The sequence below is a fragment of the Lipotes vexillifer genome, unplaced genomic scaffold, assembly GCF_000442215.2.
Source record: "Lipotes vexillifer unplaced genomic scaffold, Lipotes_vexillifer_v1.1 scaffold1489, whole genome shotgun sequence".
Taxonomy (NCBI): Eukaryota; Metazoa; Chordata; class Mammalia; order Artiodactyla; family Lipotidae; genus Lipotes; species Lipotes vexillifer.
In genome coordinates, this window is record NW_006776475.1 from 87,087 (window position 1) to 102,754 (window position 15,668).

Sequence of the window (15,668 nt, forward strand, 5' to 3'; positions counted from 1 at the left end):
TCGGCTGAACCATATGTATTGTGTTTTGCAGTTCAGTCTGACATAGCAGTTATCAGAGACCGACAGCTTCTACTCATAAATTTTAGAGCATTTATCACAGTAATTGAATCATGCCACTTAAATAAATTATTTTTAGGTTGAATTTGGTTTAAATGTCTAGCCATTCTTTTTGTGCGCAGAGTTGAGGTTTCTTCTCTAACCCTAGCCCCTGAGTGGGAGCCCATCATGTAGTGAAAACTAAGAATTCTGTTAAAAATCAAACAACTTATTAGATAGAAATGCATAAAAAATAAATTTGGTGGAAAGGTCCTTTAACATCAATATAGGTACTCAGAAATCCTAGATGCCATGTTTCACCTGCCTGAAGAACTGGTTTTGGATAGTCGTGCTTGTGAAGGTGGCTTCTAAACAATTAGCAAGTATGACATCTTTATACATTTGTATAAATTTGTAATATACACTTAGTATGTATATTACATTAATAAGATAAGCTTTACCTAACATTTGTTTTTGAATGAGTGGACCTGATAAGAAAGGATCAGGAATGAAAGGGACTAATGGAAGTAGGTAGCTTTATTGTATAAACCAAATGTATGAAGACTGACTTCATTGCCCTAAGAAAAATCATCAGGCCAAATGCAGTTCTAAAATTTGTATTATAAAACCTTCATTCAAGAAAATTAACTTTAATGAGAGTTAATGGAAAATCTGAAAATCATAGTGATGATTAATGCCAAGTTCCTGTACTCTAGTTCTTTCCATCATTAAGCATTATAATCTCTAATGAATTCTTTACCTTCTGGAACATAGAGGATTCTTCTAGGAGATGAAGTGTGTTCTCATATTGGAATTTTAAATTAATGTGTGTTAACCCATAGAAACATTACAAGATTAGAAAAATTAAAACTGCGGACTCAGGGGACTTCCCTGGTGGTCCAGTGGGTAAGACTCTGCACTCCCAATGCAGGGGTCCCGGGTTCAATCCGTGGTCGGGGAACTAGATCCTGCGTCCATGCCACAGCTTAGAGTTCACATGCCACAGCTGAGTCCACATACCACAGCTAAGAAGTCATCCACATGCCGTGGTGAAGATCCTGCATGCTGCAACTAAGACCCGGCACAGCCTAAACAAACAAACAAACAAAAAACAAATAAATAATTGCAAACTCCCCCAGATTCCTTAAGACCCCGATCTCATAGGAGTAGAGGAGATAAATGACTTCAACTGAGATTCATCTAACACTATAGAATTCAAAATATTAATAAGTCTTTGAAGATCACTAATTTACCATAATTACCTTGATTACATTTCTCTTAAAAATCTAACATCTAAGTTATAGAAAATAAATTCCTTATATTAAAAATGTCGTAATTAGAATATATCCAGTTCTCACTTGTTAATAATCTTCCTCAAATGAAAATTATAACCCCCTTAAACATTCAATTTCAGGACACTTAACAGGCTCCCATCAACCTAACCTTTTTTTTTTTCTTACAACAGAAGTACTTCTGATAATGATTTGACCGATAAGGGAAGGCAGGACGGGAGTAGGTTTATTGTTTACCCAGCGTTAAGGGCCTTTAGTCTTATAATAATGTGTGCCTGTGTTCCAGAGTATTGTGTCTAAGTGTCTAGTCAGAGCTCTCTGCTAAGCATAGAGAATCTTCATTTGGGCCCCGATGTTTCAGGATAGGAAAGAGAAAGAAAGGGTAAGGAAGTCTAGATAGAAGTTTATGAACTTAAAATTGAAATTTTAAAATGATTCTTAGAAATTTGGACTTCTTCCTTAGAATAGTATCTTGTGAATGGGGACCCATTCAAATAGGTTCCTCACCATCTACTAAATTAGTGCATTTGTACAGAATATTATCTGGCAGTGTTTGGTATAGGGAATATAGGAAGTAGGATTGGTTCTCTGTGAACAAATATGTAACCAAAGCAATAATCTATCACGTTTTAATCTAGTACCTCAAATTGACTTTGCAGAGATGTTTTTAATTTTTTCCCATGCTGCTTAAAATATTTTGAATTATATTTCAATATTTTTCAAATATGATTTTCCATATTTAAAAATTATATTTCTGTAGCAGCAACAATTGGCTGGAGCTAACTAGTTGCCATCCTCTTTGGTCGGTGATGGACTCTTTTTAGTTCCTCTCAGTCCCCTACTTCCTACTGTCTCCCCCATCCTGAGATGTTTAGTCAGTTTGTATGCCCTGTGCCTTTTTTACTATTTGATCATCTTGGTTGTACTAGGACCTCTTAACTTCTTTAAGTTAGAGCCTCATGCCTTACAGCGTTTGAGTTGATGACCTCTGACCTTCAGAATGCAGTTAAACTGCTGCCGTGAAAGGGAAGAGTTGTTGGCATTAGCTTGTTTATCTTAATGATTTCAGCAGTCATATAGCCTTTGGTGTACTGTTTTATGAACAAGTGGAAACAGATGAAAGATAATTTTATTCTACACTCTCATGCTGCCCTTTCAGTAGTGTAACTGGGACTAAGAAAGACTGGACAGTACTACAGAACAGATGTAAACATGAACTTGGCAAATCCTCCTGGCTCAAGCATAGAAACAGTACAGAATACTGCTTTGAACCATTCTTCGTGAAAATGTCTGATGCTTCTAGAAAATACCAAAAATGTTTTATTAGCTATGTTTTTTCCAAATGAACCATGAACTCCTTTGGAAATACAGTGACTCTCAGTATCCAAGGAGAATTTCTTCATGCAGGAACTATAAATGACATTACGAATACTACTTTTTAAAAATTTCCATTGGAATATTTTTCTTAAAAAGTTGAGATGTCACACTGAGGGGATACAGTGCCAGAAATCACAATTTTTAATCTCTTCCTTTATACCATATCAAAAGAATGTTAGGTGTCCATTATTAATGATTAACCTTTGTTTTGATTTTTCCTAACATGGTTTAGTTCACACAGTCCAACTTCCAATTTAAGTTTCTAAAACTCCTAAGGCTTCCTTTTGATGCCAACATTAACCAAAGGGTTCTTCATTTGAAAGGAAGGCTTTGCTGCACTTGGCAAGGATTAAAATGCAGTAGTTTAATCCTTTCAAGCTATGAATGGAGATAATTGAAGCACAAACCGTTTAAAGTTTTTGTACACACTTACTTGACTATGTGTCTATATTTTGAGGCGAAGAGACTGCATGAACATAGACTATTTTCACTATTTTACTTGTTAAAAGAATCTAATGAACAAGGATTTAATTGAGTTTGGGGTTTATATCTTGAATTTTTCACTAACTTATAATGCAATCTTTTGATAAGGATTATTTCTTCAAATGAATACCAGTGATGTCAGCTATCATCATATTGTTTCTATTAGCATTTTTAAATGAGTTTTCAAGACAAGAAGGGCAAACACATATCCAGAATATGTATCTACTCTTATAAAATAAATTGCTGCCACTTCTAGAGTAGATGAGGTCCAATGTAATCACCATACCCCCAGCTCCTTATTGTGCCTCATCTTGCACCCCATCTTCCCTACCCCACCCTTTAACCCCTACCTTGATCAAGTACTCTCAGAATGCCAGTACATGTTAGCTAGGTCCTGCACTTAATTCAGGCTGTAGTCCCTTTCTCCCTCAAATGTGCACACATTCCTGGTTAGGTTATCTTGTAACTTAACCCCACTTTTTGGCCTAGTGCCAGCAGAGAAGTTGGGACAGATTGTAGGAAGTGGGAAGAATGTTGCCTAATGGAGTTAGAAACTTCTCCATCATCTTCCAATAAGAGAGAACTCTAGCCTTTAGGGGAAACTTCTCCATCATCTTCAAACAAGAGGGAATGTCAACCTTTAACAGTCCACTCCTGCGGGCTCTGAAAATCCATTCAAGTGAATCTGGGGATTCATGATTTTCAGGTTATCACCTAGATGTTCCTATCCCATGGGTCAAATATCATTTTTTTCCATCTAGGGCTCTAACCCTAACATAGCAGACCTGCTTAGGTTGAGAATTTAACCTTTTTGGAAGCTCTTCTACTCTTACCATTAAGTCCTGGTCTTAGTCGTCAGCTTTCCTTGCCCTCCTGTTACTGGAGGTGAGAACCTCTTGTTTTGCTCTCGAAGAGGCCCTCTGGGTTTCACACTCAGCTTTTAATTTCTCATTAATCACTCTCAACCTTTGTGTCTTTCCTTTACTTCCTCAACTGAGCTTAGCAATAGCCATCAAACTCTGCTGTCCTTATAGTTAATCTGATATTTCTCAAAAAGCCTCAAGTATCACACCCAGTGGTACATTCCCTTCCACCAGAATACTACCCAAGACAGCATCAGTAAAAGATCGTGTGGCTGTCTGTGCACTGCTTACCCCTAGTGAAGGAATCTTTATTGCCAGTACCATGATAGGTGATCCAACTCAAAAATCTTAGTGTCTGCTTTCTCAGATCACTTTTGGTATTAACTGTTGTAGATTGGGTTCCCTGCAAAGAAAATTCTGGGGTGGAGATGAGTGTACAAGAAGTTTGTTTTAGGGAGTGCTCTAGTCAGTACGAGTGGAAGGGAAAAGTTGGACTATGATTCAGTGTCAGTAGAAGCCTCAGCTGACCTTGGGACCTCTGAATGTGGAATGGCCCTGCAGAGTTGTCCTGAGTTGTGGTGAGGGGGTCTAGTCTTTATTCCTCTGAATTGACTAGTTAGTGAATGCAGGCTAGCACAGAAAAGGTCACAACATTTGACAAGGTAGTACTTTTCAGCCAAAACTGTCCTCCAAAGGGCTGGTTTCTTAGGGCTGTCAGCCAGCAGCATTTCCAGCAGCTGAGGGAATAAGTCCTTCATTTCCGTGAGGGATCTCAGTGGCATGTCACAGCATCCATTAGTTTTATTGAGTACATTTCCTTTCATTTTATTGTGTAAATTACTCTTTTTTTTTAAATATTTATTTATTTGTTTTTGGCTGTGTCAGGTCTTAGTTGCAGCACATGGGATCTTTCGTTGTGATGCATGGGCTTTTCATTGTGGCACGTGGGCTTATCTCTCTAGTTGTGGTGCAGGGGCTCAGTAGTTGCAGCATGTGGGTTCTCTAGTTGCGACGCACGGGCTCCAGAGCGAGCGGGCTCTGTAGTTGTGATGTGCTGGCTCCAGAGCACACAGGCTCTGTAGTTGTGGCTCATAGGCTCTCTAGTTGTGGCTCACATGCTCAGTAGTTGCGGTGCATGGGCCCAGTTGCCCTGTGGCATGTGGGAGGGTAAGAACTTTATCGCTTTGTTAACTAAAATTTTTTTCTACCTGTTGTTTCATTCTCATTTCATTCAAAGTCTGAGGCATGATTCTTCATATTGAATTTTTAATAATTAATTGTCTCTATTTTTATTTCTCCACATAATGAATTTTTTATTTTTCTATAACCTCTTTATATAATTGAATGATGAAATGAAATTTTTTAAAATCTGTTTTATAAGGTACTTACAATCCCTCATGTCACTTGACTGTTTTTCAAAGTCTTAATAAATAACCAGTGAAGCTGTGAAAATAGAATCAACAAACATCACGGCAGTGGCAAAAAATGAGCCTGGAAATGTAGGTAGGTAGGCTTTCACCTGACAGATGATGAGATTATTCCTATATCCTGGAAGAGAAGAAATGAGATCAAATTTGCACTTTTGTTTTTTAATCATGCTGATGGCAGTGTGAAGGATACATGGGCAAAGGAGAGAAGATTGGCTGTAGGTATATCATCACATAAATCGCAGGTATTGTTTGGGAGTTTTCCTAGAGGAGTATGGAAATAAACACTTCATTGGGAGTATATGTTTGACAGATTAAAGAAATTATCTCAGTAAAAGACTACATTTCTATATCCATCCTTAGTGTGGTGAAAATAAATGCAGAGATATTTGATACATTGACATAGACAGTTGTTCCACTTAATCAGTTTTGAGTCCAACTAATAATAAAAGTGAACAGGTTACTTAGTATTCCGAGGATTCTATGAAAATCTTTCTTATTGTAATTATTACACAAATTAGCTTCATTAAATTAATATGAAGCCTTTACAGAAAACATTAACATATCAATGATAGTTTTCTAAACACATTTAATGGGATTAAAAAAAACTTTTCTTAAAGATAGTTGTGGTCTTTATACCACGTTTATCTTTTTAAAGCGCAAAAGAGTAATGTCATTTTAATATTCCTATGAGTCAACTCATCATTTTAAAACTTCTCTATTTATTAAGTAAAATTGCCATTATCAAACATAGTAAATGCTGCTACTAGAATAGACTTGCAGATTACCTGGCTTTTGGATTAATAGGTTGTTTGATTTGACTGTCAACCTACTGTTTTTCAAAAATTTTTATTAAAATTCTTGCACTTTTTAATAAAACTTTTTTAATTGGAATATATGAAGACAATTCTATTAAAATCTGAAATACAATTTATTGTTCACTTAACATGAGTGCCAAAGATTGTGGATGCTGTAATACTGTTATTTAAAATCATGATGAAACCTGACTATGATATATAGTTAAGTGTTGCTTTTAGGGTGAGAAAGCAAAATGTGATTATGATTAGAATATCTTTTTTAAAAATATAGCCTATCTTAGAATTAAAATGTGTAAGATAAAAAAGTAGTACGCATAATTGTTCTTAAAAATAAAAAATGCTTTTGAAGGACTAATACTAAATGCTTCCTTTAAATACATTTTCCTTAATTGTACTAATACAGGGTCATCTGCTTTCTTTTCTTTGATGGATCAAGCTCTTAAAATGTAATTTAGGGACTTCCCTGGTGGTCCAGTGGTTAATTAAGACTCTACACTTTCACTGCAGGGGGGCACAGGTTCAATCCCACATGCCACATCGTGCAGCCAAAAAAAAAAAAAAAAAACGTAGCATTCATCCTTGATCTTGTAAGAGGGTCACATTACCCACCATTGATGATGCTTAGATCTGAATCATGTAAACTATCAATAAACATCATTTGATGTACAAAACAGTATATATATATGATATATAATTTAAAATACATTTAAGTACAACTGTATTAAAATGATTTTTATGTATTGTACTTCTTCCTGTTTTTAAATGTACACATCAGTAACAGAACTTACAATTATCTTATTTTCCTCCTAGATTTATTCCTCACGACATTGTCTGCCTCTAGTACCTTCCAGTTTGAGATATGGAAAAATTTGGTAAGAAATCTTTTCTTTGAAGCATTTTTAAATGATGGCTTTCAGTAAAAAAAAGCACACAGTCTTAGAAAGTAAAATGAAAGTAATCACTTGGTCGGTTGGTTTCAACAATAAATAGAACAACTTTAAGAGCTTTTGGTTGCATTGCTGCATTCAAACTGCTGAATATTGCTGAAGGAGATGATTCTTTCAGCATCAATTCCTCTGCAGGTTTTTAGGCATGACCCGCCAATTAAACCAATCAGTCTTCCCTAATGCGCATGTTAACAGGGCCCCTGCTAGGCTGTCAGCTGTTGAGAAAGATGCCTGTCATTTAAGTTGTCAGCATGATGGTTTGTTGAAGAAAACCCCTTTTAAAAGACTAATTTTTCCTCCTTGCCTTCAGGCTTATATACAAAAATAAGAACAACATACTAAATTTACTGGCAAGTTGACGAAGCAATATAGTTTTTTAATTGCAAGTACAATATTCCCAAACTGATGTCATGGTTTTACTTTATTTTTAGCTTGATGTAGATTATATGAAATATTAATTAATGAAGAATAGACTACCCAGACTTTTAAAGTTGAATTATAGGTACATAATGGAGGACAGGATTTGAGGACAAGCCAAATTGGCCAACTGAGTGACATTCATCAAATAATAGTCGAGTATTAAACCTCACTTTTCTCATAGGGAAAACAGGTATAAGAGTGTCATGTCAGCTTCATAGACTGTTTGTGAAGATTAAATGCAACAATGTGTGTAAAATACCTGGCACACAACAGACACCAAATTTTAGTTTGAGATCACTTGGTTTCCCAGCTATTTACTCCAGATTGTCTTTTATTTAATCTAAATCAAACCCATAACATTTTATAGATTTTTGTTAAAATACTTGTGAAAAATAAACAGGTTTTTAAAAATGTAAAGTGCAGGCTCATGGAAGAAGACTCACTATCAGCCATCTCTTATAGAAGAGTCATGACTCAGATTTCTTCATGGAAGGAAACTAGGATCAGGCAAGAGCTTTGTTTAGACAAGATTAGGGCTTTTAAATACTACTAACTACTTCCAAACTAAGCAATTTGATCCTTTTTTCTTTTCTTTTATAAGGCAAGGAAAAAGAAACACATCTAAACCAGAAAGATTTATCTTTGTTTAATGTACGATATTTTTAAATATAGTTGTATTTGTTTTTCTGATGATAGAAATACAGTTATATTTTTGATGATTACCATAAATGAAAATTTCCACTAGTGGGGGATACTCATTTTCAGGTGGCCTTGAAAACAATACTTCAAGTGAATCTTGAGGTATTAGAAAATGAGAAAATCAATCATTTTGATTAACGAACTAGTATCCATCAGGGGGAGAAAAGCCTCATTACAAATAAATATAATATATATATATAAAATTACAGACTACTTTTGAGTATATTATTTCCTCTCAACCTAGGCTGATTTAAAGGTAATAAAGTAAAGCAACTCAATAGGAGAAAAATCTTCATGAAGAGACTAGATTTTGATTGGACTGGTTTTTTTTCTTTCTTGTTTTCTTTAAAGAAAATAAATTATCTATTTGACAGTAGAGACTAAGGGTTTTTCATGTGGTAAAACAGCTGGGTCAATAAGGTACTCGTGTTAACAATAATATAAAAGTCATTAGTACAAATTAAGGTGAATGTAGACTCAAAATTAACTTGTTCAGATAAAGTGTAGGTTTTGTAAAATGGGAGGGTCATTTTTAATTAGAAGTTGGGCAAACAATTCACAGTAACACACTAATTGACCAAAAAAAACCCTCAAACCCTATAAAACCATATTAGCTAATAGAAGAATATGCGCTGCAACAAATCTTTTTAGGTAGTTTGGGCACAGCCCCATGGTAGGTGCTCTGGGAGATCAGAAGTCGACAGAAGACAAGGAGGAGGGCTAAGATGTGAGTGTAGGCAACTCTGACTGGTGTGATGAGAGGTACAAACCTCATGCTGCAACGAGTTAAAAGACAGAGCAGTTGTTTCCATTTGGACCACCCAGGATCATCAGGGAAGACTTCAAGGAAGATGTGGTATTTGAAATGGCTGGTACAGATGAGCAGGATTTTAGTGGTTGAAAGTGAGAAAAAGGAAGAGGGCAAGGACGTGCATGGGAAACACAGGACATAGTCAGAGTAGAAAGTGGCTGGTTTGGGCCAGAATATGAAAAGATACTGGAAGGTTAGATTAGAACAATTGGTTTAGACAAGATCAGCAAAGGTCTTGACTCCTAAACTAAGTAATTTGATCTTTTAAAAATTTATTGAGAAGCTTAAGTCCTAAAGGTTTTATGACTGAGCAATGAGATAAATAGAGCTTTCATTATTGCAGTTAGTCTGGCTATTGCATATCAGATAGGTTAGCATGGAAAATCTGGAGGTGGGGAGATGACTTAGGTAGAATCTACTATATCCTGGGAAAGAGGTGGCTGATTAAAGGAGTAGAATGTTGGGAATAGACAAGAAGGGATAGGTATGAGAAGACAGAATGACCATTAATGCAAGGGTAACAGAAAAAACAAAGGAAGATCTAATTTAGGGCAGGAAAAAAAAATTGTTTTAGATAAGAGACATATCAATGAAATGGTTAGAAATGTAGGACTGAAACTCAGGGAAGAGAATAGGTAAGTATCATGAAGGAAAAGAGTTAAGAGGGGAATGGCAAAGCCAAACCCATGGACAACACCCACCACCCTTAGACACTTTCAATCTTGGCACTTAATGCCATTTTAGGCCAGATGATTCTTTGTTTTTTTGGTTTGTTTTTGTTTTTTGGAGTTTTTTTGGAAGTATAGTTGATTTACCATGTTGTGCCAATCTCAGCTGTACAGCAGAGTGACTCAGTATACATATATATACATTTTTTTAATGTTCTTTTCCATTATGGTTTATCCCAGGAGATTGGATACAGTTCCCTGTGCTATACAGTGGGACCTTATTGTTTATCTCTTCTAAATGTAATAGTTTGCATCTACCAACCTCAACTCCCCCAGTCCATCCCTCTCCCTCCCCAACTCCCCGTTGGCAACCACAAGTCTGATCTCTATGTCTGAGAGTCTGTTTCTGTTTTGTAGATAGGTTCATTTGTGCCATGTTTTAGATTCCACACATAAGTGCTATCTCATAGTATTTGTCTTTCTCTTTTTGACTCTACTTCATTTAGTATGAGAATCTCTAGTTGCATCCATGTTGCTGCAAATGGCATTGTTTCTTTTTTATGGCTGAGTAATATTCCATTGTATATATGTACCACATCTTCTTTATCCATTCATCTATTGATGGACATTTAGGTTGTTTCCTTGTTTTGGCTATTGTGAATAGTGGTGCTATGAATATAGGGGTGCATATATCTTTTTGAATTATAGTTTTGTCCAGGTATATGCCCAGGAGTGTGATTGCTAGATAATTGCTAGGTAATTCTATTTTTAGTTTTCTGAGGAACCTCCATACTGTTTTCTATAATGGCTGTACCAACTTACATTCCCACCAGTGCAAGAGGGTTCCCTTTTCTCCACACCCTCTCTAGCATTTGTTATTTGTAGACTTTTTAATGATGGCCATTCTGACCAGTGTTAGGTGGTACCTCACTATAGTTTTGATTTGCATTTCTCTAATAATTAGTGATGTTGAGCATCTTTTCATGTGCCTACTGGCCATAGGCCAGATGATTCTTTAATGTGGAGATCTGTCCTGTGCATTGTATGTTGTTAAGCAGTATCCCCCCTGGCCTCTACTCACTTAGATGCTAGAAGCTGCCTCTCAACTGTAACAATGAAAATGTCTCCATATATTGCCCAGTGTCCTCTGGCAAACAAAATCACCTCTGGTCAAGAACCATTGCTTTATGCAAATAAAGATGTAGACACATGATAGTCATCCTATGTTGCTTCCTGATCATTTTTTAACATTATAAATATGGCAGTTTTAATAGTAAATATTAAAACCTGCAGGCCAAAGCATAGGTGGTCCTCCATGTAAAGATACTTTTTACAACATAGCACCTGTGGCTGGAATTCAAGCAGAAAATGGCAAATCCCTTGTCAATGGCAGTGTGTTAGCTGCTTCAGTGGTGGGTAGCAGAAATAATAGTATTACTACTAGCATTCCTACTACCAATTATAATGTTAACTACATACATATTTGTGCATATGCTGAGCTAATAAGTACTTTATATGGATTTTCTTACTAATCCTCACAAAAACCTTGTAAAAATTCATTTTAGAGATAAGTAAACGGATGCTTACATTAGAACTAACTTGTTCAGACCTCAAAGCTAGGAAACAGTGGAGCTGGGAGTTGAACTAGGAAATCTGTCTCTAAAACTTGGACCCTTAAGTCATTGCACAGTCATTCCAGAAACCAAGTAGGTGGAAGAAAAGGTAAAAGACATAGTTATAATTGTAGCAATGGGTTGGCCCAATTTTGGATTGCAGGACTACAGTGAAGGCAAGTAAGAACAGCGTGGTAATGAATGGGACAGAGTGGAGTCATCTCAAATAGCAGCCCATGAAAAAAGTACTTGCAGCTCAGAAGCACAGGACTGACATTATAAAAACACCTTAAAAGTGCCTGATAACTTTACATTTTGCAGAACTCTTCCTAATGTTTCATTCCATTGATCCTCTCTAGAACCCTGCAAGTACACAGTACATTTATCCCCTTCTAACAGTTGAAGAACAGAGACCCAGAGCAGTAAGTGGCTGTTCCAAAGTGATACAACTTATCAATGAAAGGAGGTTTAGAACCACGTCATCTAACTACATGTCTACTTCCCTTTCTACTAGACTGTTCTGCTCTCTCAGTTTAAAAGAGTATTGATCACATATGTCTTTCCTACATTAAATAGGTACAAAGCAGCTTCATCTTTGAAAATAAGTGTTGGCATGCATCACTTTAAAATATGTCATCTAATAAGAGTAATAACATAGTGATGATTAGGTTTATTGAATCATTTAACTCAAATATTAAATATGTACATGACACTGAAATTAAGTCCTATAGGTTTGTACTGCCAAATGGAGTAAAGAATAAGCAATGATAATGATGGAAAGATAAGTTCAGTAAAGTGTTATCTTTTCCCCCAATTATGTCATATATATAATGTATTCTTCACGCTCTCACTGTAGCAAGAATATATGATTCTCTTTTTCTTACAGTTAGAAGAGGGTTTTGTTCTTCTTATACTGAGGTTCATGGTGAATGTGGCATCTTAGAAATGGGAGGCTGTCACCTGGGGAGTATTCAGTGTTTCTTGGTGGAGATGCATCATGAAGTTATACAGGCATACCTGTTTTATTGTGCTGCACTTTATTACACTTCGCAGATAGTGCTTTTTTTTTTTTTTTACAAACTGAAGGTTTGTGGTGGCCCTGTGTCAAGCAAGTATATCAACACCATTTTTCCAGCAGTATTTGGTCACTTCTTGTTTTCTGTGTCACTTTTTGTAATTCTGACAATATTTCAAACTTTTTCCATAGTATTATATTTATTATGGTGATCTGTGATTATTGATCTTTGATGTTACTATTGCAAAAAGATTACAAGTTGCTGAAGGCTTAGGATGACAGCACTTTTTGTCAGCAATAAAGTATTTTTTAATTAAGGTATGCACACTTTTTTAGGCATAATTCTTTTGCACACTTGATAGACTACAGTATAGTATAAAAATAACTTTTATATGCGCTGGGAAACCAGAATATTCCTGTGACTTGCTTTATTGCAATACTCACTTTATTGTGGTGTTCTGGACTGCAATATCTCTAAAGTATGCCTGTATCTGGAAACATTTCTAAATATATTTTATTAAGTTTAACAGAACTTCACTGGGGTAATTCATTCACTTGAGTCATTTAATAGGTTGATGTTCAGCTTTATGTTAGATGAGGCTGATGTATTTTAAGAGATATTTTTCCATTCATTCAAGAATAATTATGTCCACTTTGTACCCGATGCTGTAATCTTTCTAGAATGCAAATTCACTTGACACGTGTCAGAAATTTGGCAATTTTGATGCATCTCTAGTGTAATTTCAGGTACTAAGTAAGACTGGAGGGGAATCCTAAGTTTTAATACAAGTAAATAAGATTTCCATAGAAAAATCATTCAAAAATATATCAGATACTTTAATAATGGTAGGTAGGAGAAACATGTTTCTGCATGTGGATGATGGTATATTAAAATGGTTGGAAAACTGCCTGTCACAAGGCAAATTTTACTTATTCATGTTTCTCAAGCATTTAGTCTTCATGCTTTCAGTGTAGCAATGCATTTCTCTGTAAATGTTAGAAATGATTTCTTAAGAAACTAACTTGCAGATATGCAGTGTCCTTAGAGGAACAAAGAAAAATGTTTTAAAATTGTTTAATATTTTAAAATATTTAGGTATCCTATATGAAGTATGTAGGAATCAGGGTCAGTATATCGAATAGTGAATAGAGAAATCAGTGATAAGAAGAGGGCTCTAAAGCTGAGAGCTCAAAACCCAAATGCAGAGTTTTGGTTTTTTTTTTCTTGTGTAGTAATCTAAAATTATAGAAAAGAAAGGCAATAATTTAAAGAAATGTATATTATTTTTGTAAGCCAGACATTCCATTTTGGTAAGAGTAACTGAAACAAATGATCTCTAATGGATTCTCCTTTTTTGTTTAGCTTATCCACCTCTGGTTAGTACATGGCAGCTATTGTACTCCTTTGCTCCCTTTCTGATTGATACATAAACTTGGGTTGATAATGAATGGGCCATTTAAGGATGAATGTAATTCTCATTTTATTTGAATATCTGTTCCTAATTAACCCCCAACATAATCTTCTTCCTTGAAATCTGTAAAACATAGTGTCTTTCCTACTTATACCACTTATATGTTACCTTCAGAAATTCTGTTTTCCTGACTTATATTTTATCTCCCAACTGGACTGTAAGCTCTTTGAAGGTAGGAACTATGTTTTGCGCTTCTTTATATTCCCCAAACCTTCCACAGTACTTGAAAGTAGAAGACACTCATTCTGTCTGAAATTATGATGACGATTTAGTAAAACGTACCATACCTGAATTGACAGCAAGGAAAGCACCCCAGATGCACATCTTCAACTCACAGCAGTTTCTTTCATTTTATGAGAAAAGTGGAACAGAAAATTGGGATAATTTTGTGCAGTACAACAAAAGTCTTAAATTATTTATTTTTCTGCTTTAGTTAAAATGCTTTGTTTCACACTTGACAAATGAATGGATTATGATGGTCTAATCCAAAACTTTCTGCCTTTAACAGGATGGAAATTTCTCTCTCAGTACTGTATTTGAAAAACCTCAAAATATGATGGTAGTTGGACAGTCAGCATTTGCCGACTTTGGTAAGATTGTTTTTGTCTTTGAAAGTTTCCCCATCTCTCTGACCTAGTCATATTAATTCCCCATATCTAAAAGTAACTTTAGTGTCTTCAGAGCTATTACAGATTTAAAAGATGACTGTCCTAGTATTATACATGGCATGTGGTCAATTCTTTAATACAATAAGGAGCAATTTATGACGTGTGTTTAAATTATAGTTTGAATTTAAGGGACTCCTGTTTGCAGGAGTAACATGCAAAACAAGGATGTCTACTGAGGTTTTTCTAGAGAATACCAAATAGTAATTATCATGACATTTTTATGTATATCCACACTGTAGAACAAAATTATTGAAGAAATTAACCTGATCTCTTCAAACTACTTGAATATTAAAAGACATTTTTGTTTACATCTTAATTCCAAAGAGTAGCATCTGTTATGAATCTCTGTTTTCCATAAGGTTCTACACAATAAATCAAGTTCAGAACTTCCAAAGCATATATGGCTCTTTCATCATTTGTCAGGGTTATTATTAAAAGGATTTTGGTGTCAGATGGAAAAGTGGTCTAGATGACCACTACCTGAGTCCAAAGTTCACTCCCATCCTGTTTTTCCTTCATTCTACCAACAAACACCTCAGCCTGTTCCTCAAAATGCAGGTGACATATTACCACCTCCAGAGGCCTCAGTTTCTTCATTTGTAAAATGAGGATGATGATTATAACCATCTCACAAGGCTATTGTGAATAACACAATGTGAGTAAAGCACAGTGTCAGGCACAGAGTAAGTGCACAGGAAATTATTGTATAATCTCAGTCTTTTCACTGGACTTGTTTGGTCTTGTTGTTGCTGCTTTTTGCTCTGCTGACTAAATCAACTCATTGTTCAGTGTCATAGAGATGTGTCCCATAACAACTAAAGCAGGAGGTTTGATAGTGTTATTTGATGAAAATTTCAACATGAATCTCTGTTGTACTGTATTTTAGTTTTATTACATTGAATATTACTTTGATTTTGAGCAAATTTCTGGGGCCTGATATTTATAGTCTTTAATGCAAATAGTCAAGTGTTAGGATACATGAATTTTTCTTTTAATTTACTTATGGACTTGATTAGCTGGGTTAATGACAAATCCCTTTGCAAGTCTCTCTCTAGGGAA

At 35.4% G+C, this 15,668-nt stretch overlaps 1 protein-coding gene and 1 non-coding gene across 2 annotated transcripts in view; both read left to right on the forward strand.

Moving 5' to 3' along the window:
* ITFG1 (integrin alpha FG-GAP repeat containing 1) overlaps positions 1-15,668 on the forward strand; it is a 244,852-nt gene that overhangs the window by 63,687 nt on the left and 165,497 nt on the right. The window contains exons 7-8 of the mRNA XM_007450381.1: positions 7,107-7,168; positions 14,450-14,531. Of these exons, the coding sequence (XP_007450443.1) occupies positions 7,107-7,168; positions 14,450-14,531 (144 nt within the window). The remainder of the gene's footprint in view (positions 1-7,106; positions 7,169-14,449; positions 14,532-15,668) is intronic.
* Positions 925-997, forward strand: TRNAG-CCC (transfer RNA glycine (anticodon CCC)). The gene has a single exon. It is a non-coding gene; the product is annotated as a tRNA-Gly (tRNA).